The 26,796-nt window shown below is 39.9% G+C and overlaps 1 protein-coding gene across 2 annotated transcripts in view; it reads right to left on the bottom strand.

Moving 5' to 3' along the window:
• Window positions 1-3,700: 3,700 nt before the first annotated feature.
• LOC141111096 (5-hydroxytryptamine receptor 3A-like) overlaps window positions 3,701-26,796 on the bottom strand; it is a 38,648-nt gene continuing 15,552 nt past the window's right edge. The window contains exons 5-9 of one of the 2 annotated variants that reach the window (XM_073603104.1): window positions 20,966-21,123; window positions 19,809-20,019; window positions 7,563-7,808; window positions 6,820-6,852; window positions 3,701-4,171 (exon numbers count right to left, since the gene is read on the bottom strand). In XM_073603104.1, the coding sequence (XP_073459205.1) occupies window positions 3,912-4,171; window positions 6,820-6,852; window positions 7,563-7,808; window positions 19,809-20,019; window positions 20,966-21,123 (908 nt within the window). In that variant the 3' untranslated portion in view covers window positions 3,701-3,911. Of the gene's footprint in view, window positions 4,196-6,819; window positions 6,853-7,562; window positions 7,809-19,808; window positions 20,020-20,965; window positions 21,124-26,796 lie in introns of both variants that reach the window. The other variant, XM_073603103.1, reaches the window with a different exon arrangement.

Genomic DNA, 26,796 nt, shown 5'->3' with positions numbered 1-26,796 from the left:
TAGCGAAAAAAAGGGGATATGAAGGTACATTTAATTGGATGAGCAAACTCTCCAACTATATGTTACTTACAGCTGAAATATTAAAATGTGTCAATATCTAGAAAACTAATAAAACTGTAAAGAAACTGGACTGTCATGAATTGCCCAGTGTCATAAATAGTATGAAAAATTAAAAATGGTTTGTAGTATAAATGGCTAATTAGGCCAATCAGAGCAGACCATAAAAAGAGATCTAGATAGAGGAAAAAGTTTTATTGAAAAACTAAATAAATGTGACATACATTCTTTAAATCAAATTGAGCCATTCAGAAGTACCATATCACATAGCAGGTATGGATGCAGGGGGTAATTATTAGAGTATAGTCAGTATAACCTAGATTGAGATGATAATCATGGGAAAGTAGGGTAATACTTACTTTTTAACACCAAGAAGCTGGATGTCTGCTCAGGCCGGAATCATCCTGCAGAATGGAGCGGATGTTCGGCGTGAGCAGTGTCTAAGTATATAAAGCCCTCCTCCCCAATCAGCTGTTGCTGAAAACAAGCAACAGCTGATCATTTGGGGCGGAGGAGGGGCAGGCACGCCATGAATGGCCCCACCGGGTGGAGCGATAGCCGCCGAGTCTCCAGCACGCACGCGCAAGCGTCTGATGATGATCTACCATAATCAGGAATACGCTGGATAGACAGACAATGTCAGTGCCTTTGTTTTTAACAGTTCTGGAATGCCAAGTCAGCCTACACAGTGTTAATGTAGGTGAGAATAAAATGAAAAGCATGGCATGTATATTTCTGTATGGTTATATATACCTATATGCTTACTATCTCTTGTCAATACATTATTACTTTTAATATAGAACCTTCTGTAAACCTATATCCACCCCCGAAGAAGGAGGCTAAGTAACTCCGAAATGCGTCGGGTGCAAGAATATTGGTATCAACATTATATCTGTGTATAAGTACATGATTCGCATTCCTTATAATTATTGCTATATTTTTGCTTGATGTTTTCACTATGTTTTCAAGTCAATAAATCACTGTTTTTATTATGCATACTCCTTCTACGCTCTTTTACATGTGCCTTTAAAATCCACCACTAGGGGAACTTCCTCTTTTTTTTGGGTATATTTAATTTAGGATGTGGCACAACCTTGCAGTTAACTGCCGATCTACAATTTTAACTGTATATACAGTAACTCTGACACCTTTGAGCGGAGGAGGATGGAACCTCCTTCTCTCAACTGCTCTGGGTCCTGCCACCTTATTCCCTTTCAGATCCTGTTCTTAATACATCTCTTCCCTTTTTGGCCCCCAGAGTCTGTCTCTTTCAAACCTCTTTTTTATCCCATATTATGGAACTTTCCATACAACAATACTATTTGCAAACTACTTCATCCTACATACAAAGCCCAAATACCTACATAAAACATTTGCTCTTAGACAAATTACTCATCAACTAGGTGATTTGACCCCTTTGCAAGTATTTTTTCCTCTTTTTAAGGGCTTGAGACCTCTGTCCCCTAAGGATCTACCTGATCCAGCTGATCAGGCCGACCAAAATACTAACCGTTACTCAAGCCTACTTATACTTTACAGTTTTAACCTATTGTCCTGGGCTATGACCCGATGTGGTTTACAATGTTTGCTTTTGTTCAAAGACAAGTGTTATTATACCTGTATAATCTCTAAAGCATGAATCTATCCTAGTCTGTTCGAATTTTATATGCACCTAAATGCTCCCAGTTGAGAATTTTAAGTTGCTTTGTTTATTGATCCACATGTGATACCCTCGTCTATACACTTCCTCAAACTTAATCTTTCGAAAACCAAGCTCATAATTTTTCCTCCAGCCAATGCCCCCCGACTTCTCCATCAAGATCCCCTCATGCCAAGGTACTAGGTGTAATCCTAGACTCTGACCTGTCCTTTCAGCCCCAAATCCAATTACTGTCCAAATCTTGCAGACTTCACCTCCGAAATACCTCCAAAATACGCCCCTTTCTAACCATTGACACCACCAAGCAACTTATTCACTCCTTGTTATCTTTTGCCTTGACTACTGTAACTCCCTCCTCATTGGCTTACCTCTCCACAAGCTATCCCCTCTTCAGTCTGTCATGAATGCTGTTGCTAGACTCATCCACCTTACCAACCGTTCAGTGTCTGCCACTCCTTTCTGCCAATCCCTCCACTGGCTTCGCATTGCCCAGCGAGTAAAATTCAAAACAATAACATACAAAGCCATTCACAATTCTGTTCGAGTTACATCACCAATCTTATCTCCAAATATCACTCAAACCGTCCTCTCCGTTCCTCCGAAGACCTTTTGTTCTATAGCTACCTTGTCTCCTCCTCCCAACCCAATCACCAACCCAATCTGCCCAGTTATCTCCTACTCTGTCCACTTTGAGGCAATCCCAGAAAACTCATTTCTTCAGGGAGGCCTATGCTGTCTCCAGCTAACAACCGAATCTTCCACTCCCCTCACAGTCTGTACCATTTGTTTCACCAGCCCCTCCCTTTTAGATTTTGAATTGTATTGTTGGTGTATTGTCTCCCTTTACCATGTAAAGCGCTGTGCAAACTGTTGGCGCTATATAAATCCTGTATAATAAATCCTGTATAATAATACACATTGTTGTATCTGTATATTTTAAATAAAGCTTCTGAAAGAACAAACATTTTTGGATGTATGAATTCTATGAATTCAACTGGCAAACTCAATTATTTCAAGAAAACCTACAATAAAATGTGGCTAAAATGGTCACACATAACACAGTCATAAACGTAAGATAACATGTACAAATTCTGCTCTTTCCTTCTCCAATCATAATTTAGTAAAAGGAGGAAAATACACGGATGAGATAAAGAAAATAGATAATAGACAATAGAGTAAGGCAATATAATGAAATATTATATTTGCTGCATGTTCTTTGCTGCACTTCTCAGTTCTTCTAAATTCTTGCCTTTTCAGACAGCCTTTTCTTTACACAGTTTTGACAAACATGGGACGGAGAGATATGGCATGGGAGGATAGCTGTGTGCACAAAACTTAATGGTACCTTGATAGAACAGAAAAATCTCTCATATAATATGCAATGGGGGAGATTTACTAAAACTGGAGCAAGCAAAATCTGGTGCAGCTCTTAAAGGAAACCAATTAGCTTCCAGGTTTTATTGTCAAAGCTTAATTGAACAAGCTGAAGTTAGAAGCTGACTGGCTACCATGAACAGCTGCACCAGATTCTCAGTGCTCCAGGTTTAGGAGATCACCCCAATTGTGTAATAGAGCTAATATATTTATGTAACGTAAAATGAATCTTAGTTAACCATATTACTATATAAATACTTATGTACAGCTAGTTCATACATAAAAGTGTATAACAAGATTTATACATAAAGTCCAATGAAACCTTTGGTTTAAATCAGTTAAATACTTTCCAGGCACATCAAAACAAAAGGCGTACTAGGTCTTATATTTTGTGTTCTTTAGAAAGCAGCCACAGCCTGAGTAGAAAAGTCTATCCCCTGCCCATATGCTGCAGAAAAGGACCCTGCTCTGTGTAGAAACATTGTCCTCTCTGCAGAGGTCCCCTTGTTAAGTCAGAACTAGAACATTTTAATCAACAAGGACACAGAGTACGAAGGTCAGCCCTGAGCTTAGGCAGGTGACACATCAGCCTTCATGGGATCTTGCAGCTTGACACTCGGCTGACAGTTCTGCTCTGGCAGAAAAAAAATAAGACTACATAACAGCACAGACACCAATCCCTTAGAGGTTGGGCTGCACTATATTAAAAAAAGGAAAACTTCCAGTTAATGCCTGTTAATGATGGGGTCTCTTTAAATTTATTAACATATATAATTCATGCTGACTAAGGCTTTGCAGCATACTCCCTTCAAATTAGGTTTTAGGCCTGCTGCCAGTAGGACCACATAGTTGCCAAGGTAACTGTGTATGCCAGCACTGCCACCAGATAAATGCGGAAAAGTAGAACATCAAGGACATAGCCGACCTGTAGCCACTCCCTTGCTATATCACGGTATTCATCTCTCTTTTCCAAATACTGACGGATAGATGCAATTTCATGGAGGATGTTATCCACTACTATAGAGCTTTCCTGTGTAGGTAGAATGGCTCCTATCGATCTGTCATATTCTTTAGTGTTTTCTGAGTTGCAATGGGCCAGCTTAGCTGTAAGACACAATGTGCATTAGTGTAAGATTTTACTTCCATAGTCATTAGTTTCATAACAACTAAAAATAAGGAAAGAAATTAAGTTTTCTTATACTGAGTTAATACAAAATCCTCAATTTTATTAGAACAGATATACCGTATATACTCGAGTATAAGCAGACCCAAATATAAGCCGAGGCACTTAATTTTACCACAAAAAACTGGGAAAACTTATTGACTCGAGTATAAGCCTAGGGTGGGAAATGCAGCAGCTACTGGGTAAACAATGCCCATCTGCAGCCTCACTGTGCCCATCTGCAGCCTCACTGTGCCCATCTGCAGCCTCACTGTGCCCATTTGCAGCCTCACTGTGCCCATCTGCAGCCTCACTGTGCCCATTTGCAGCCTCACTGTGCCCACCTGTACCTTTGATAACCAAAACAGCGGGTGTCTCCTGCTGTGTCATGCAGTCTTAACTGTTTGGCGGTCGTCCACTGTAACAAAGCCCCGCTTCCTCCTTGTCTGTGATAGACTGAACACTGATTCCGTTTACCAGCGTTGTATCAGTGTTCAGTGTTCTGTCTATCAAGGACGAAGAGGAGGCGGGGCTTTGTTACAGTGGATGGCTGCCGCATAGTTAAGACTGCATGACACAGCGGGAGACCCTCACTCGAGTATAAGCCGAAGGGGGCTTTTTTAGCATAAAAAATGTGCTGAAAGAGTCTGCTTATACTCGAGTATATACGTAAGTGTAGTGTAAGTGTAGCACTATCCCCATATGAGGTTATGGAAAAGTTTGGTTTTTGCTGCCCCTCCAAGTGATGACCAACCCTTAACTGGACTTGACAACTCACAGACATGCCGGTATTGGTAAATGGGCTTTATTTAACCGGTTCAATATCGGGCATTTTCACCCCCTTCCTTCCCAGACCAATTTTTAGTTTTCAGCGCTGTCGCACTTTAAACGACAATTGTGCGGTCGTGCGACGTTGTACCCAAACAAAATTGACGTCCTTTTTTCCCCCACAAATAGAGCTTTCTTTTGGTGGTATTTGATCACCTCTGCAGTTTTTATTTTTTGCACTATAAACAAAAGAAGAGCGACAATTTTGAAAAAAACACAATATTTTTTAGTTTTTGCTATAATAAATATCCCAATTTTTAAAAAAAAAACAAATTTTTTCCTCAGTTTCGGCTGATACATATTCTTCTACATATTTTTGGTAAAAAGAAATCGCAATAAGCGTATATTGATTGGTTTGCGCAAAAGTTATAGCGTCTATAAAATACGGGATAGATTTATGGCATTTTTAAAAAAAAAAATTTTTTTTTTTCTTACTAGTAATAGCGGCGATTGCAATTTTTCTTTCGTGACTGCGACATTATGGCGGACACTTTTGAAACATTTTTGGGACCATTCACATTTATACAGCGATCAATGCTATAAAATTGCATTGATTACTGTGTAAATGTGACAGGCAGTGAAGGGGTTAACCACTAGGGGGCGGGGAGGGGTTAAATGTGTTTCCTAGGGAATGCTTCTAACTGTAGGGGGAGGGGACGCACAAGGGGAGGAGACCGATCAGTGTTCCTCCGTTTTGGGAACACAGATCGCTCTCCTCTGAGCTGACAGGACGTGGATCTCTGTGTTTACACACAGAGATCCAAGGTCCGGCCCGGTTAACGGGCAATCGCGGGTGCCCGGCGGACATCGCGGCCACCGGGCACACGCACCGGGTCCCGAGCAACGCGGCGGGCGTGCGCACGCGCCCCCTAGGTGGGCGGGAACCCGAGGCCGTCATATGACGTCCACCCAGGATTGGAGATCCCATCTGTGGACGTCATATGTCTATAGGCGGGTAGGGAAGTGGTTAAACAGAAAAAAGCTCTATAAGGGAAGTGTTAGTTGAACAGTTTCAACAGTGACAAGGTCACAAATGTCAAATACTGGGAAAATTACAAATACAAAGCACAGGGCAACCATAAGAAATGTTAGGGCTCTTTACACATTTCTAGCCCCCCCCCTGGGCCTGCCCTACCACCAACATCCCCCAGGGCCTGCCCACTGGCCATCCCACAGATTCCACCCACTGGCCATCCCACCGAGTCCTCCAATGCACCCACTTTTATTTTAACACTCTTAAAATTTAGTATACAAAAATGAATCCAATCCAGCAAAGAGACTTCCCCATATATCCAGGAAGGAGGCATCCCAATCCAGCAAAGAGACATCTCCATATATTCAGTAAAGAGGCATACCCATATATCCAGCAAAGAGAGATCCCCATATATCCAGTAAAGAGGCATTCCAATCCAGCAAAGAGACATTCCCATATATTTAGCAAAGAGACATCCCCATCCAGCAAAGATACATTCCCATATATTCAGCAAAGAGACATCCCCATACAGCAAAGAGATGGCCCAATCTAGCAGTGACATCCCCCTATATTCAGCAAAGAGACATCCCCATATAGCAAAGATACATTCCCATATATTCAGCAAAGAGACATCCCCATCCAGCAAAGAGATGGCCCAATCTAGCAGTGACATCCCCATATATTCAGGAAAGAGACATCCCCATATAGCAAAGAGACAGCCCAATCCTGCAAAGAGACATCCCCAATCCAGGCCCCTCTGGATGCCCGGGCCCCCTACATGTGTATGGGCTGGCCCTCCTGATGGCAGTCTTGACCAAACATATACTGTTCATCCCCCCAGCTGCACTAGATGAACAAAAGGGAACAATGTTAACACAAAAACATCAGCAGTAACATAGATAAATACCCTGGCAATGTAAGGCAATGCAAGTGGCAGTGTCAATAAGAGTAATAATAGCAAGGCAGCCTAACTACTGTGTACAGGCCCAGTCTAATCAGCTGGTCAGTGGAGTAACAAACAAGTCTGATGACGGTGGGACCCTTAAACTTTTGTTGGAGCACTCACCCTCAAAGTGATAGTGCTTGTACTCCATGGGCTATGGAGGGAATACTCTCAAGGTATCATGGGCAGAGCTATATTGGTGGCAGCAATGATCAAAAGAGAGAAACTGGTGCAGGGGTGGTGTCCTCTTATCCAGCAGACTGTCTTTGTAGGCTGTAAGGAGGTGGGTGGAAATAGGCTGCTGTGCCTCTGGCTAAATCATGAGTGGTACAATGACTAAACTAAAAATAGATAATATAATATATATTTAAAAAATTATATTTTTAGTTTGAGTATGACAAAGAAAGTATGTACAAAACCACCATGAAATGGCCAGTTATCCCTTCACATCGGTCAGAGTGGTTGTTACCTTGGACAGCGATCAGCTGCAGAAAAGACAGCCAGAAGCCTAGAAGTAAAAGTGTTGAACAAACCAATCAGCCAAAGTATGATAAACTTTAAAAACTGTAAGATATTTTACCTGTGCTGCTATTCTCCATTTGTAGGGACATATTAGGACTGTGGATTCGAGAGACACTATATTTCTTCTTGTCCCGAATGCATAATAAAAATGTAATCTTTTCCAGTACCAACCTTTTCACCCACTCAGGAACATGAGGTTGGAGATCTTGCTTATGTACTAATCGAACAATCAATATTGTCTCAGTCAAGCTAATCACCAGGAGTGCCATGCAAACTACAAAGTAGACACCTACCAGGTCAGGAGAAAAAGACAGAATTAAAATTAATGTTATCAGCATAGAAAATCTTTTATAACATTGTTTATTGAAAAACACTGAAGCAACTTATTATTACATCTGCCTAGATGCAAAATGTAAAACATATACAAAAGCTTGTTACATTTCAGCTCAAAATATGATTGTTTGCCACTTTAGTAGCCACTCATTAATAGATTATAGAATACTAAAAAAAAATAACGTCAATTTAGGAAAAGAAATCGAACATACATAATTGGTACACAAACTATTTTCTAAACCATCATATTCTGTATGCAATTACAAACTCCCCCAAAAATGTAATTTTCTGTTCTAGGCCTATGGGTGTTCTTTTATTACTGTACTCAGACTGATCTTGTGATTCTACCATGCAGAGCCTCTCTCTTAGCATTCTGCAGAAAGTGACAAGAATGCACTAATTAATTTTTTGTTGAACAGAGTGTGGCAACCTCAATATTCCAATGGGAGTTTTATCTTTGTTCAGATACTTCACGCAGATTTCTACATGTCTAGAGCAGTGGTGGTCAATCTACTTGATATTGGGGGCCTCAAGTACTGCCCCTGACATTTGAACAAACAAACAACCACTCCAGGGCTCAAAGGACAGTCACCAGATCAAGTTATGTAACTCTGTGGAGTCTATGCTCCTCCCAGTGCAATACTTCAACTATGCAGCATTCCTCAGATGGAGAAATCCAAAATGGAACTATAAAGAAGCACACACACATGAGGACACAAACGCCTAGTGCATTACTCAAGATTTATTTGTATAAGAAACCATACTTGATTTGATTGTAGCCGTATTAGTGCAATTGTGACAGAGAAAATTGAGTACTGTCCGTGATACTTTTTTTATTTGCACTAACATACAATTTTTCAGGACAAGCTTTCGGGGTATGTCCCCTTCTTGAAGGTCCAAGCAGTACTGATTCACACATTTTTAAGCAGAATATTAAAGAAGAAAAAAAAAAAGAAAACCAAACACATACAAATCAATGGTAATAAAGATAGCAGCAGAGTTAGTGAGATAAGACAGAGGGAGAGCTAGGGAGGGAATGCAGGGGGGGATGCTGGTCACAGAGCGGTCGTAAAACTTTAGCATAATGTGTAAGGAAACCAATATCTAAATTCAGGCCATTATTCTTCATGTCAAAAAGAAGTATCATTCTTAGTTCAAACGTTTTCCTTTCCTGGATAGTTCTGAAATTCCCTTTAAGAACTAAGACATTGATGTCTTCTATAGTGTGGTCCGATTGTGAGAAATGATGTCCCACAGGTGTGCATAAACTGTCTTCTTTATGTTCTTTGATGGTATGTCTGTGCAAATTCATCCTCGCTTGCAACTTCTGTCCTGTTTCACCAACATAAGATCCTTTGCTGCACCTTTTGCATTGGATGAGGTACACAACATTACTTGAGGTACAGCTGTAAGATCCCATGATATTGAAGGTCCCATTTGTGTGTGTAACACTTTTGGATAGATTTATCTGGTTGCAAACTATGCTATAAAACTATGCTATAAAACTATATTTTCAAAATCTGTACTCAAGCAGGTGGCTTAACGGACAAATTACTGAAGTTTGAAGTTATAACTTCCACCAGTAATTTCACAGTAAATAGATAAATAATAAATTATTATGTTATAACATATAGCATATAAATATATGATTTAGCTTTAATATAATAGTACCTTTTTAACAGAATCAGTTTTTCCCTCTTAACCGTGTGAGAAAAACATGGGATTGTGGGTAAATCTTATACCCATAAACACATGTTTTTTCCTTGTAGTTAAGAGGACTGGGCTGGAAGGGAGCCTTGTCTTTTACAAACATGCCCCTTCTATGACACTGCATTGAGAGGCGTGCCTCCACTACAGCATTTTTATTGGATAGCTGGGACCAATAGTACTTTACCCATAGGCGTGCGTACGGGGTGTGCCTGGGCACACCCTAATGCCCAGGCACACCCTAATGCCCAGGCACACCCCAGGGCTGTTTTGCTGGCAGGATCTCCATTCTGGCACCTCTGCTGATGGACAACGGGAGCGCTGCGACGATGCGAGTGGGACTGTTTTCTATTTGGCTGTATAACTCCTGTGGGTGCAGACACTGAACGCAGAGTGAGCAGGCCAGTGGACGCATTTTCCGATGCTACTTCTATAGTTCCGGCTACTGCATCCCTGACAGCTGAATATCACTCCGCCGCCTGCTGTCAGGGATGCTATAGCCACAACTATAGAGGTAGCATTGGGCTGGATTAACCCCACTGTTTTTAAACAAGACCTGCCCGCTGCCACTGCGGGGCTTCCAGTTCACCACTGCCCTTTGTCCGAGAAAAGTATTTGCCAGGACCGTCCCAGGCAGAGGAGGAGGAGGTAGCTTTTTCCTCCCTGCTTCTCCTCAGAGTGCCCCGCCTCCCAGATTCCACCCTGCAGTGCCGACAACGCAACAACATGGAGGTGAGGGGGATGCACCGGGACTCAGGAAATGTCACTGGTAAGGGGGGAGTTGGGGGCACAGACTTTAGCAGTGTGTGTGTGCGCGGCTCTGCAGCAGGCAGGGAGAGAGGGGGTGTAGTGCTTTTCATCTATCCTCTGAATTCTTTCATTTGTTGTATTGAACAGCTAGTAAGAAGTGTGTATCACTGTTCCCATGTTCAGGGATGTTCTTCTCATCACATGAATATAAGCCAACATGCTCTTTGGTTCCCAGTCACTGTGCAATGTTCTGTACCTGAAGTCCAGGATATGTCATGGGTAACCTACCCATAGTACAGCTGTGTTAACTTAATGGCATCCTATTGTAGTAATAGCCTTACAAGGGCCTGATTAGAGGGTATAAGTACATATCCTGTGTAAATACCATCACATCTTCTGCAGGGAATAAATATTGACCCCCCCTGTCTCGAGGATTAGTAAGTCATTATCTGGAAAATGTGGCTGATAATTGCATATTCATACTTTCTTGGGGTGAATTACTCAGTCGGCAGATGCTGCCAAGCACAACTGTACATTAAATAGGATTTGAATATTAACCTGAACTTATATATTTATTTTTACACAAAAAAATATATATATATTATATCTATATATATTGTGTAAAAATAAATATATATATATATTACATATACAATTAAAACTATATGAACCCTGGCTTGTTAGCAAAAAAGTATGTAAATATATATATATATATATATATATATATATATATATATATATATATATGCTTGCTGACAAGCCAGGGTTCATATAGTTTTAATTGTATATGTAATATATATATATATATATTTTTTTTTTTTTACACTATATTTATTTATTTATATAGACGCACGTGTGTTTGAGCTTTGGTTTGAGGTGCACACAGTAATGCAATAGGCTGCGCACGCCTATGACTTTACCATTGGTCCAAGGCTCCAAGCTGTTCATTAAATTCAGTGCCTCTGACAAGAAGTGAGAGGCACTGTGAGCTCAACCTCTCAGTCTGCTGCAAACAGAGTGTGTCAGCTTGTATTTAAAGTGGCTGCTCTGTATTTCGTTTCTGACAGGCTGCGCAAGGAGCACATATCTCTGGAACCATAGGTTGTAGAAGCCCCAAATTACCAGTGGTGGGTAGGACTTAGGCTACATAAATTATATATAATCACTCAAATGTATGGGTATAAACATAAATATAATACAAATGCAAAATACTGTACCTATTAAAAAAACATTTTAAGAAAGCTATATCTTAAAAAAAGTAAGGGGACTCCCAAGATCAACATGATACAGAAAGAGTTAATTGTGCTAAAAAATGTATATATACATATAAAAACCTAGAGTGGTGAAATGAGACCAAAAGGGCTTACAACTAATGAATTACCAAAAGTGCCCAAATAAGATAATATAGAACAGCATTTGGATAACCGTCCCAAAAATGTACAGTATATTGGAGCAACTACTGTATATTATATAACAATGTAAATCATATGTAATATGACCAAAATAGTTATAATAATATTAATACGGTGCCTTGCAAAAGTATTCACCCCCCCCCTTGGCTTTTTACCTATTTTGTTACATTACAGCCTTTAGTTCAATGTTTTTTTTAATCTGAATTATATGTGATGGATCAGAACAAAATATATTCTAAGTTGGTGAAGTAAAATTAGAAATATATATACATAAAACAATTTTTTTCAGAAATGAGTAAGTAAGTAATCGACATGTGCGTATTATTCACCCCCTTTGTTATGAAGCCCATAAAAAGCTCTGGTGCAACCAATTACCTTTAGAAGTCACATAATGAATTGATGTCCACCTGTGTGCAATCTAAGTGTCACATGATCTGTCATTACATATACAAACCTTTTTGGAAGGCACCAGAGGCTGCAACACCTAAGCAAGAGGCAACACTAACTAAACACTGCCATGAAGACCAAGGATCTATCCAAACAAGTAAGGGACAATGTTGTTGAGAGGTACAAGTCAGGTTTAGGTTATAAGAAAAATCAAAATCTTTGATGATCCCTAGGAGCACCATCAAATCTATCATAACCAAATGGAAAGAACATGGCACAACAGCAAACCTGCCAAGAGACAGCCGCACAACAAAACTCACGGACCAGGCAAGGAGGGCATTAATCAGAGAGGCAGCACAGAGACCTAAGGTAACCCTGGAGGAGCTGCACAGGTTCCACAGCAGAGACTGGAGTATCTGTACATAGGACGACAATAAGCCGCATGCTCCATAGAGTTGGGCTTTATGGTAGAGTGGCCAGAAGAAAGCCATTATTTTCAGCAAAAAACAAAATGTCACGTTTTGAGTTTGCAAAAAGGTATGTGGGAGACTTCCAAAATGTATGGAGGAAGGTGCTCTGGTCTGATGAGACTAAAATTAGCCATCAAAGAAAATGCTATGTCTGGCGCAAACCTAGCACATCACATCACCCAAAGAACACCATCCCCACAGTGAAACATGGTGGTGGCAGCATCATCCCAGGAGGATGTTTTTCAGCAGTCAGGACTGGGAAACTGGTCAGAGTTGAGGGAAAGATGGTGCTAAATACAGGGATATTCTTGGGCAAAACCTGTACCACTCTGTGTGTGATTTGAGGCTAGGACGGAGGTTCACCTTCCAGCAGGACAATGACCTCAAACACACTGCTAAAGCAACACTTGAGTGGTTTAAGGGGAAACATGTAAATGTGTTGGAATGGCCTAGTCAAAGCCCAGACCTCAATCCAATAGAAAATCTGGGGTCAGACTTAAAGATTGCTGTTCACAAGCGCAAACCATCCAACTTGAAGGAGCTGTAGCTGTTTTGCAAGGAGGAATGCAAGGGGGAATGGGCAAAAATCCCAGTGGTAAGATATGACAAGCTCATAGAGACTTATCCAAAGTGAATTGGAGCTGTGATAGCCACAAAAGGTAGCTCTACAAAGTATTGACTTTAGGGGGTGAATAGTTATGCACATTGACTTTTTCTGTTATTTTGTCCTATTTGTTGTTTGGTTCATAATAATAAAAAAAAAATCTTCAAAGTTGTGGGTATGTTCTGTAAATTAAATGATGCAAATCCTCAAACAATCCATGTTAACTCCAGGTTGTGAGGCAGCAAAACACGAAAAATGCCAAGGGGGGTGAATATTTTTGCAAGGCACTGTAAATTGCAAAGGGGAATAGTAAATACATGATTAAAGAGATAAATATATAAAATGTAAATCTAATGATTGTGCAGTCCATTCATAATACAATTTGAAAGAGTAGCTACCTCAAGAGCACCACTACATCAAGGTATTGATGTTCAGTCTCTCATTGAGACTTTTAGGGGCCAATGTGCCAAGGTGGTGGATCCAGAAGGTTTCTCTCCTACATAACTTACAGTACCACCTTCCAGTATCGACATCCCCTGTGATGCTCTCAAATCTAAAAACCTTCAAAACCATAGGATTCTTTCCATGCTTCTCTCAAAAGTGACAAGGGACAGAGTGTTTATCATACCCATGTATGATGTTTCTTTTGTGTTTGCCAAATCTAACTTGCAAAGTGTACGAGGTTCGACCAATGTAAAGGTGACCACAGGGACAAATGAGGCAATACAGTATACTAACATATTGAGAACCACAATTGATAAACTGTCTGATGCAATATGTGGTGCCATTGCTCCCCATGACCTCCATGGAACTCTGCACCAGTAGTTACCTCTCTGGCCAAGTTATTTTTAACAGCTCAGACCCAACTGGGGGCTATATGGCTGCGTAAGTCTTTGGGTTTGAAAAATCACATCAGGGTACTCTGAAAAAGCCTTTGTCAAATGGGGATCCGGATGAAGTATGCCCAAATATTTCTGCAGAATCTGCTTAATATGAAATGCCTTGTGATTGTACCGAGTACAAAATGTGATGTCATTTCTTTGGTATGAGCTCCTAAGTTTACGCTGGCTAACTGGAATTTCACTAGTGTCACCAATGTACCCGGCTCTGTATTTTTCATATGCTTCCTCTACTACAGAATTTCCGTACCCTTTCTCCAGAACCTTTTTCTTTAAGATCATTCTTTGCTCATCATAATCTTGTAGTCGTGTACAGTTCTTTTAAGCTGACAAAACTGCCCAAAGGGCATGTTCCTAATCCATCTAAGATAATGGTGGCTGGGAGCATGCAGGTAGGAATTTCTCACAGCCAGTTCCACATTGATCATTAGTTCCAGACCCAGAAACACTAATTTCACGCCATCTGTCACATAAGTAAAGTCAATTTTGTATGGGTTGTTTTGTGTCCTACTATATGGAGGTGGAGCTTTGGGGTGCCTTTACATTTATTAAGAGGGGAAAAGGAGAACACCAGTCGGCCACAGCTCTGAGGAAGGGGTGCGTCTCTGAAATGCATCAGTTGATGGCACAGCTATGTATAAGTCAGGTCACTCGATGCCACACTGGTCAAAGAATGGACTTATTATGCTTGTCACTTCCATTGTCTGTGAGTATCCATTTGGCTTTTTAGTTTCTTGTTCAAATAAATCTTGGGTAATGCACTGGCCACACATAGCATCCAGTGATTGTAATGCTAAAGAAAGCAGTTGGGGATGACAAACATGCAACAGGAAATGTTAAGACATGCTATAAGAGATGGTTAGAGATTGACAACATTGTGAACATGCTATAGGGTTAGTTTGAGACTGAAGACATGTTTCAGGAGAACAATCATAGACCAGAGAGATTACATGGGGCTGCTAGAGATCACTGTTATTACAGCCCCTTTAAACATGGATGCTTCCCTATGTGTGCTATGTACAGCCCTTTTAAATTCACTTGTGCCACATTTGAAATTTCTCTTAGCAATATCCATGAAAAAAAGATCAAAGGAAATAAAACATACCAAGCAAAAATGAACTGGCAGTACATAGAAAGTGGGTCAGTGTAAAAGAAATAGATCAAACTTTTAAATTTCTACAAGAATATTTTTTTTTCTTCACTGGTCTGAGAAATCCCTGAAATCCACAGAAGACTCCATAGTAAATGTCTTGGACAGCAGGTTAGGCACCCGCTGTCTAGAGAGATACTGGTTGTTTTGTATAACTCTGGGTTTAATCATTTGATTGAAGTTAAGCATAACATCAGATTGAACTCAAACATTTGAGGATTTCTCAATGGTCTATCAGTACCTAGAACAAAACAGGTAGGGATCTGCAAAGACAATCACTAAAATCATTGCACTATATATATAGTAGGCCAGGAGTTTTTCTTCCTTAGCAAAACATTTTATGGGTTTAGTTTTGTTATAATTACTCAGTTTTCCTTCACAGGTTTTTGTATACACTTTTAATTTTGTTTCCCGTGTACATTAACCACTAGGCGCCCGTGCTATTGCCGAAAGACGGCTACAGCACAGCGTTTAATTGCTGGGAAGGTGTCCCTGGACGTCCTCCTGTTTACTCCTTCCCCGCACGCGTGTTGGCCATGTCCCTTGGAAACTGCCAATCACAGATCGTGCTAAATGATCTGGAACTGACCCTGGACTGTTTGACCATGCTTTTTGCCTGACTCTTGGACTGATATTGTACCCTGCCACTGGATTAGTGGGATTCATAACACAGGGGTCGCACATATGTGAGGGGCGCCAGAATTGTTTTTCTGGATGAAGAAAACCATTTTTTTGGTTTTCTCATTCCTAGATTAGGGTCTGGAGACTCGGAGGCTTCAAAGAGATTTGGGTGGGAGAAGCTTCTACCCCTGTCCCCATTCTGTCCTGAACATGGCCCTACTTCTGCCTGCTGCCTGTAGGATCTATGCCATCATGCCTCTGCCTGTCACATGAACTGACCACACTACATGGACCATGTTTCTGCCTGTTACCAGTACGAATATTTTGGCACTGTTGACAATCTCTGCCTGCACTGACCCTGGACTGTATATGGACAGTATCCCTGCCTGTACTGACTATGGACAGTATTCCTGCCTGTTGTCTGGACAATTGCATTCGCTTTTGCTGACCGAGTCCCTGCCTGCTGCCTTGACCAGTGCTATCTTCCTGTGGACAACTGCGCTACTAAAACCACAGCTAATCTTTTGTTTACCCTTTGCTCAGCAGAATGTATTTTGGGGTGTAATTGTTGGTATGTGCATGCTATGTGTCCCTAGAACACCTGACGGTGTTCCTTGCATGTTCGGCCTCTGTATGTGGCGAGGCTATGTAAAAGTCTCACACATGTGGTATTGCCATACTTAGGAGGAGTAGCAGAATGTATTTTGGGGAGTCATTTTTGTTATGTACATGCTATGTGTTGGAAATATCTTATAAATGGAAAACTTTGCGTAAAAAAAATGTGGTTTTATTATTTTTCTACATTTTCCAAAAACTTCTGGAAAAAATGAACCGTTCAAAAGATTCATTATGCCTCATAGATTATACATTGGGGTGTTAGCTTTCCAAAATGGGGTCATTTTGTGGGTGTTTCCATTGTCCTGGTGCTCCAGGGCCTTCAAAATGTAATAGGTGGTTGAGAAATGAGATGTGTAATTTATGCTCCTAGAATGCCTGAAGGTGCTATTTCAATGTTGGGCCTCTGCATGTGGCCAGGCTGTGTAAAAGTCTCACACATGTGATATCGCCATACTCAGGAGGAGTAGCAGAATGTATTTTGGGGTGTCATTTTTGCTATGTACATGCTATGTGTTGGAAATATCTTATAAATGGACAACTTTACATAAAATAAATGCGGTTTCATTTTTTTCCCACATTTTCCAAAAACTTCTGGAAAAAATTAACTTTCAAAAGACTCATTATGCCTCATAGATTATATGTTGGGGTGTTAGCTTTCCAAAATGGGGTCATTTTGTGGGCGTTTCCATTGTCCTGGTGGGCCAGGGCCTTCAAAAGTGTAATAGGTAGTCAACAAGTTAGATGTGTCATTTATGCTTCTAGAACACCTGATGGTGCTCCCTGCATGTTGGGCCTCTCTATGTGGCTAGGCTGTGAAAACGTCCCACACATGTGGTATCGCCATACTTATGAGGAGTAGCAGAATGTATTTTGGGGCGTCATTTGTGGTATACACATGCCATGTGAGAGAAATAACCTATTTCAATTACAATTTTGTGGGGGAAAAAAATCTTCATTTTGCAAAGAATTGTGGTAAAAAATGACAACATCAAAAACCTCACCATGCATCTTGCTAAGTACCTTGGAATGTCTACTTTCAAAAAAGGGGTAATTTGGGGGGTATTTGTACTTTCCTGGCTTGTTCGGGTCACAAGAAATTACATCGGGTGTGATCAATTTTTTATGATTTGCACCACAGCTTGTAGACTCTCTAACTTTCACACAGACCACATAATATCCACTAATTTAGGTTATTTTTTACCAAAGATATGTAGCAGTATAAATTGTGGCCAAAATGTATTAAGGAAAATTAATAATTTGCAAAATTTTATCACAGGAACTAAGAAAAATGCGTTTTTTTTCCCTAAATTTTCAGTCTTTTTTCATTTATAGCACAAAAAATAAAAAACCCAGAGGTGATCAAATACCACCAAAAGAAAGCTCAATTTGTATGAAAAAAAGGACAAAAAATCCATTTGGGTACAGTATTAGATGACTGAGTAATTGTTATTCAAATTGTGAGAGCACCGAAAGCTGAAAATTGGTCTGGGTAGGAGGGGGGTTTAAGTGCCCAGTAGGCAAGTGGTTGAAATTTCTGTTTCTAATTAGTTGTTTTTTTTTGGTTTTTTTTTTTGGGGGGGGGGCACTTTTTTATTTTAAACTCTAGGGCAATATTATTAGACTTTCCAAAAGACCCAATACCCACCTAAGAACACACACACTGAGGTTTACACAATATAGTATAAGGTTCATTCAACAAAATGTAGATGTTTTAACATCAGACATCCCATCAGGTGCTACTTTCTGCCCTTGTAGTTTATCAACCCCAATGTATAAAACTCATATTTAATTTGTTCTATGCATTAATGAATCACACAAACAGATATTGGTATTCTGCAATAACTACTCAAAATGTTTATTTGTTTAAACACCAGATGTTTCCTTTTTCTCTTTTTATCTTGACTCTAATGTGCTCTCCTTGGTTGCATCTGTTTCCTTTTACTACCTCAAAGACATTGATGTATATGTTCAGATCATTAATTTTTATTGTGCTAAGACATCTCAGAAATTTTCAAACATCATTTTACTATTTGATAGTTCTGTACTGATACAGTTTTAGAAGTAATAAAATAGCAACACCCTTGGAAAAGTAATTAGACCTAGGGACACAATAGTCCTTCTTGCTCAAGGAGAGAAACTAATAACATTTGAAAATGCCTCACATAGAAAAACAATTCATCCCTGTAAAAGGCTTATTTATCAAACAATGAAACACTGAAGATGGTATTGGTTGACAATCAGGAAGTCATAGACGAAGAATGTTACCTTTAGAGGTAGGGTTGGTACGGAAGCTAAATGGGCAAATGCCCACAATGGTCAGTCTTGCTTTAACAATTGAAGGTTAGTGAATAGAAGGTGAGAGGCTACCCTTCAAACTTAGTCATACTGATAAATATTTGCATTTGCATGCTTACTGACCTATTCAGAGATGTATTTTGTTCTCTGGAGCTCTTAGTCACGCAACGATCTGCACCCCTTTAATAGAATCACCTCACACAGAGCATTTCCTTATTTTTCTAGTCCTAATCTGACTTTAAATTTTGAGGTAATATGTACATAACATTATATGAGATAACTGATGGTGGGAAAAAATGTGTCCACAACTATACAAGAAAAGGCTGCTTTTTCAGCTCTGCTGCCTATAGGTACATGCCTGCTTTGCTGAATGGTCATTTCAGACCTAGGGTGATTTGATAAAACAAAAAATAAAGATTAATGTTTATTTAGAATCATTTTTCAGAATCTAAAATTCAGTCAACAAAAATTCCCAGGCTTCTTCATTTCCTTTCTCCAGCTTTTGCCTATATTAATTAAGACAATAGATGTAACAAAAGTCAACCAAATACACTATATGGCCAAAAGTATGTGGACACCCTTCAAAAATGATTGATTTCAGATGTCTCTGTTGCACCCATTCTTAACAGGTACATAAAATCAAGCACATAACTATGCCATTTCCATAAACAAACATTGACAATAGAATACTGTAGGTCATATGCCTTTGGGGTGAGTTGGAACCAACTTGCCAAACATCAGGCCAGGTCTTCTCATCGGTATCTGATCTCCTAAATGTTTTTAATGTTTTTATGCTGAATGGGCATACATTCCCTTAGATTTACGCCAAAATCTTGTGGAAAGCTTTCCCATAAAAATAGATGTTGTTAAACCTAAAAAGTGGGAGAAGCAACTCCATATATGTGCTCATAGTTTTGAAACATAATGCCCAACAAGCTCAAATAGGTATGATTGTCAGGTATTTACACATTTTTGGCCATAGAGTGTAAGATAGGGCCACAGAACAAATAATAAATAAACACTAATAAAACCCTTCACTGTACCTATTAATGGGGTTCCAATAGCAGTAGCTGGTAAGGTGTCTGAAACGATAATGAGGAAAACTGAGTAACCCAGAAGTAGGGTGATCTTGAACGAGACTCTTTCTCCACTGTCAGGAGGAAGATAGAACCCAATTATGTCCATCACCATGAGAAACATACTGGGAAGAAGCAGATTGACAGCATAGAAAAGGGGTCGCCTTTTAATTACAACCTGTTAAAGCAAATAAAAATAATCATTAAAAATTAGGTATGAGGAAATTCAAATATAAGTGGAAGTTTTAGAATCTTATAACTGCAAAAGAACACTATGTTATCTAAGCCTCTGGCGGGTAAAATTGACAAAACCCTTCCTAAATGGTGATAGGAAAGTAAGGGAAGACATGCAAAGCCACATGCTATAACCTACGATAGGTCACAAAAATTTTTAATTGATGATATGCTTTGCCGTGAAACACAAAAAATAACAGATATACTAACTAAGCTGGTTGGAAATAATTAAGAAAAAAAAACCTTGGTATGCCCATCTCCATTCAGCTTTATGTGTCACTACAACTCAACTAATGCTGAGAGATGCTGTGTAGAAGGCATGTTTTGGAAGACTGTAGAGGAGAGAGGGCTGCAGATAAGCAAGTACTACCTATGTAGGAGGATGTGTTTCATCTCTGTGTATCACCTGAGGCTAGTAACTTTTTTGGCCATACTTCTCTTCTGGTTCACAGGAGTCGACTGACGTGACAGAGCCAGTCCAGGCTCGGGAAGGATCCCGACCTTAAGGATGGGATCCGTCCAGATGCCTGACCGGCAGCTGGCTCAGCTGGCTCAGCATGCTGCTAAGAGCTGGAGCCAGCTGCTCCTGCCCCCCCCCCCCCGCAGCCCACCACTCCAGTGAGCGACCAGTGGTCCTGTGACCTCTCAGTTCTCGTTCTTAGACCTGGTGGGGGATAGCTGCAGAATTGGACCAATGTTGCAGCCATATAGGTGAGTATGTACAGTATGTTTGTGTTTTTGATATCCCACACTTTAAGCTACAAAAAAGTTAAAGTGCATTACTATAGCTATTCCATAACTTTAAATCAAACTATTTATATCATGACTGAAACATCAATCTGCGCGGTTAATATGAAGACATTTAGAAAATGCATTGATCCACAACTTACATGAAATTTCATTTCCGCAAAACTATCTTCATTTTCCACAAACATTCTATATTGAGGTAAAACATACAGGAGCTCCCACTCTCCTTTGTTCATAAAAACACTTTTGTCCTCTTTCACTTCTTCTGGCTTCCTCCATAAAGATAGATTGATGTCCTGAACTAGAAAAGGAAGTATGTTAGCATTAATACATTTTTAGTTAGGTACATTGACAGGACTTAACATATTTCATAATGACCCTATTGTGAAATGTATATATTTCATAATGACCCTATTGTGAAATGTATATATTTCATAATGACCCTATTGTGAAATTTATATATTTCATAATGACCCTATAGTGAAAATTGGAAATGTTCAGCAGCCCAGTTAATTTCAAAGTTGGTTATAAGGTGACTGTGAACTGACTACCCATTAAGGAATATGATTCTCAGCTAAAAAGGTTAAACCAAAGATTTGAGTATTTTATGCTTTTCTTGATAATAACCTTATAAAAAAAAATGGAGGCCAGCCCAGTAGATTGCTTTAAAAAAGGTCTGAATAATTTTCCACATGTACATAATATAACTAGATACTAACATTTATAGGTAAAGCTGATCCAGGGAATATCTGATTTCGTGGGATCAGGAAGGAATTTTTCCCCTACTGGAGCAAATTGATTCACGCTTTGCTGTTTTTTTTTTTTTTTTTGCCTTCCTCTGGATCAAATGTGCGTATAGTATTGTGTATATAGGTTTTTGTGATTTTTTTTTTACCTTTTATTGGTTGAACTAGATGGATTTGTGTATTTTTTCAACCAGACTAACTATGTAACTATGTAACTAATGTAAGGATTTAAAGACTAGGGTAAAGTGTGTAACCACTTAAGGACCAGGCCTCTTTTTGAGATTTGTTGTTTACAAGTTAAAATCATTTTTTTTTTGCTAGAAAATTACTTAGAACCCCCAAACATTATATATATGTTTCTAACACCCTAGAGAATAAAATGGTGGTCATTTCAATACTTTATGTCACACCGTATTTCCACAGCAGTCTTACAAGCGCACTTTTTTGGGAAAAAATACACTTTTTTTACTTAAAAAATAAGACAACAGTAAAGTTAGCCCAATTTTTTTTAGGTTGTTAAAGATAATGTTACACCGAGTAAATTGATACCAAACCTGTCATGCTTCAAAATTGCGCCCGCTCTTGGAATGGCAACAAACTTTTACCATTAAAAATCTCTATAGGCAATGGTTAAACATTTCTACAGGTTACATGTTTAGAGTAACAGAGGAGGTCTAGTGCTAGAATTATTTCTCTCACTCTAACAATCATGTGTGGTTTGAACACTGTTTTCATATGAGGGGGCGACTTACGTATGCGTTCGCTTGTGCATGCGAGCTCGCAAGACGGGGCACTTTAAATTTTTTCGTTTTTCCTATTTATTTTACTTTTTATTTTTTTATTTTTACACTGTCCTTTAAAAAAATATGTTTGGGTTACTTTTATTCCTATTACAAGGAATTTAAACATCCCTTGTAATAGAAAAAAAGCATGACAGGACCTCTTAAATATGAGCTCTGGGGTCAAAAAGACCTCAGATCTCATATTTACACTAAAATGCAATAATGATTAAAAAAAATGTCATTTTAAAAAAAAAAATTCCCCTTTAAGAGAATTAGGCGGAAGTGATGTTTGACGTTACTTCCGCCATCCAATGCTATGGAGCCGAGTGGGGGCCATTTTTCCCTCACTTGGCTTCAGGCTGTGGACGTGACAGGACCCGATCGTCTCCTCCGCTACCAGCAGTGGAGGAGACGACCGGAGCGTGGCGGGAGTGAACTTGCAGTGAATAGACCACCGCACCAAGACCAATTTTATCCGAAAGCGGACCACTATCTGCTGCCATAACGACGGTATTCCTCTTCAAACAGCCGCCGTATAATGACGACGGGTGGTCCATAAGTGGTTAAACACAAATAAATAACTAGTTAATGGTCTAAAGACAAAGAGCAGTTGTAAATGGAACATATTTAAACTAAAATGATTTATAGACTTGTGCACAATGGAAAATGTTGTTTAGTTTCATTTTGTTTTCATTCATAAAATACATATAGTTACATAGTTACATAGTAGGTGAGGTTGAAAAAAGACACAAGTCCATCAAGTCCAACCTATGTGTGTGATTATGTGTCAGTATTGCATTGTATATCCCTGTATGTTGTGGTCATTCAGGTGCTTATCTAATAGTTTCTTGAAGCTATCAATGCTCCCCGCTGAGACCACCACCTGTGGAAGGGAATTCCACATCCTTGCCGCTCTTACAGTTAAGAACCTTCTACGTAGTTTAAGGTTAAACCTCTTTTCTTCTAATTTTAATGAGTGGCCACGAGTCTTGTTAAACTCTCTTCTGCGAAAAAGTTTTATCCCTATTGTGGGGTCACCAGTCCGGTATTTGTAAATTGAAATCATATCCCCTCTCAAGCGTCTCTTCTCCAGAGAGAATAAGTTCAGTGCTCGCAACCTTTCCTCATAACTAAGATCCTCCAGACCCTTTATTAGCTTTGTTGCCCTTCTTTGTACTCGCTCCATTTCCAGTACATCCTTCCTGAGGACTGGTGCCCAGAACTGGACCGCATACTCTAGGTGCGGCCTGACCAGAGTCTTGTAGAGCGGGAGAATTATCTTTTTATCTCTGGAGTTGATCCCCCTTTTAATGCATGCCAATATTCTGTTTGCTTTGTTAGCAGCAGCTTGGCATTGCCTGCCATTGCTGAGCCTATCATCTACTAGGACCCCCAGGTCCTTTTCCATCCTAGATTCCCCCAGAGGTTCTCCCCCCAGTGTATAGATTGCATTCATATTTTTGCCACCCAAATGCATTATTTTACATTTTTCTACATTGAACCTCATTTGCCATGTAGTCGCCCACCCCATTAATTTGTTCAGGTCTTTTTGCAAGGTTTCCACATCCTGCGGAGAAGTTATTGCCCTGCTTAGCTTAGTATCGTCTGCAAATACAGAGATTGAACTGTTTATCCCATCCTCCAGATCGTTTATGAACAAATTAATTAGGATTGGTCCCAGCACAGAACCCTGGGGAACCCCACTACCCACCCCTGACCATTCCGAGTACTGCCCATTTATCACCACCCTCTCAACTCGCCCTTGTAGCCAGTTTTCAATCCATGTACTCACCCTATGGTCCATGCCAACGGACCTTATTTTGTACAGTAAACGTTTATGGGGAACTGTGTCAAATGCTTTTGCAAAATCCAGATACACCACGTCTACGGGCCTTCCTTTATCTAGATGGCAACTCACCTCTTCATAGAAGGTTAATAGATTGGTTTGGCAAGAACGATTCTTCATGAATCCATGCTGATTACTGCTAATGATACCGTTTGTATTACTAAAATCCTGTATATAGTCCCTTATCATCCCCTCCAAGAGTTTACATACTATTGATGTTAGGCTAACTGGTCTGTAATTCCCAGGGATGTATTTTGGGCCCTTTTTAAATATAGGTGCTACATTGGCTTTTCTACAATCAGCTGGTACCATTCCAGTCAGTAGACTATCTGTAAAAATTAGGAACAACGGTCTGGCAATCACTTGACTGAGTTCCCTAAGTACCCTCGGATGCAAGCCATCTGGTCCCGATGATTTATTAATGTTAAGTTTCTCAAGTCTAATTTTAATTCCGTCCTCTGTTAACCATGGAGGTGCTTCCTGTGTTGTGTCATGAGGATAAACACTGCAGTTATGGTTACTGAAGCCCCCCGATTCACACGTGAAGGCTGAGGAGAAGAATAAATTCAATACCTTCGACATCTCCCCATCCTTTGTAACCAGATGTCCTTCCTCATTCTTTATGGGGCCAATATGGTCTGTCCTCCCTTTTTTACTGTTTACATACTTAAAGAAGTTCTTGGGATTTTTTTTGCTCTCCTCCGCTATGTGTCTTTCATGTTCTATCTTAGCTGTCCTAATACCACCCTTGCATTTCCTGTTGCATTCTTTATAAAGTCTGAATGCTGAGGATGATCCCTCAACCCTGTATTTTTTGAAGGCCTTCTCCTTTGCTTTTATATGCATTTTTACATTGGAGTTAAGCCATCCAGGACTTTTGTTCGCTCTTTTAAATTTATTACCCAATGGGATACATTGGCTAATGCCCTTATTTAATATGCTCTTAAAGCAAACCCATCTCTCCTCCGTATTCTTTGTTCCTAATATTTTATCCCAGTTTATGCCTTTTAGCAAGGTTTGTAGTTTAGGGAAGTTGGCTCTTTTGAAATTCAGTGTCTTTGTATTTCCTGTATGTTTCCTATTTGTGTGATTTATACTGAAACTAATTGACCTGTGATCGCTGTTACCTAAATTGCCCCGCATTTCCACATCCGTGATCAGGTCTGTATTGTTGGTAATCAGTAGATCCAGTAATGTTTTATTTCTAGTTGGTGCGTCTACCATTTGACCCATAAAATTGTCCTGCAAGACATTAAGGAACTGGCGAGCCTTAAATGAATGCGCGGTTCCCTCGGCCCAGTCTATGTCTGGATAATTAAAATCCCCCATTATGATAACACTTCCCATCCTTGCTGCTACTCCAATTTGTGATAGGAGATCCGTCTCCACTTCCTCCCTCAGGTTAGGGGGCCTATAGCATACTCCCAGTATTATTTTCCCCTTAGCTTCATCCCTTTGGAGCTCTACTCATAAGGATTCCACCTCCTCTCTAGCTCCCTCAGTGATGTCATCTCTCACATTCACTTGTACATTATTCTTGATATATAGGCATACCCCTCCCCCTTTTTTACCCTCTCTATCCTTGCGGTATAGGGTATACCCTTGAATGTTTGCCAGCCAATCATGAGAGCTGTTGAACCAGGTCTCTGAAATTCCCACAAAATCCAAATCCTCCTTGTACAACAGTATCTCTAGTTCACCTATCTTGTCCGCCATGCTCCTGGCATTGGTGAACATGCCACATAGTTTAGACCGGTTGCATATTGTCTTCGTATTGGGTGTTTCGAGATTGCAACTAGGACTTACTACTATACTCACCTTGTGTTTTTGTGCTTTGGTTAACCTACCACTAATGCCCCCAATACTACCCTCTGGAATATCTTCCGCGCTGGCTATCTCTGCCTCTGGACCCTCCCCCCCCATCGCCTAGTTTAAAAACCCCTCTAACTTTTTGGCCATCTTCCTTCCCAGCAGATCTGCACCCTCCTCATTTAGGTGCAGTCCGTCCCTTCTATAGTACCGGTTACCGACTGAGAAGTCGGCCCAGTCCTCCAGGAACCCAAACCCCTCCTTACTACACCAGCTTTTCAGCCATTTGTTTACTTCCCTAATCTCCCTCTTCCTTTCTGGTGTGGCTCGATGTACCGGTAGTATTCCTGAGAATACTACCTTGGAGGTCCTTTTCCTCAATTTAGCTCCTAAGTCCCTAAAATCGTTCTTTAGGACACTCCATCTGCCTCTGACTTTGTCATTGGTGCCAACGTGCACCATGACAGCCAGGTCTTCCCCAGCCCCTCCCAGTAATCTGTCCACAAGATCATAGTTTCATTTTGTTTTCATTCATAAAATACATCATTTCCTTCTGTTATATTCGTTATGTTATGTTTATACGTGTTTGGATAATTTGTTATTTCTGTAGAGAGTCGATATTCGTTATACCAAATTGATTAGTTTTCTGTGTATATTGATTTGATTTGATAACTATGTATGTATATATATTCATGATAACGATTTGTAGTTTGAAAAGTTGTTAGTTTATTGAATCCATTAACACACACAATGACAATATCTCTTCTCCTCTGCTCAAAAACAATACAACT

The sequence above is a fragment of the Aquarana catesbeiana genome, linkage group LG10 (genome assembly GCF_042186555.1).
Source record: "Aquarana catesbeiana isolate 2022-GZ linkage group LG10, ASM4218655v1, whole genome shotgun sequence".
NCBI lineage: Eukaryota > Metazoa > Chordata > Amphibia > Anura > Ranidae > Aquarana > Aquarana catesbeiana.
This window is presented reverse-complemented; position numbering and strand designations above follow the sequence as displayed.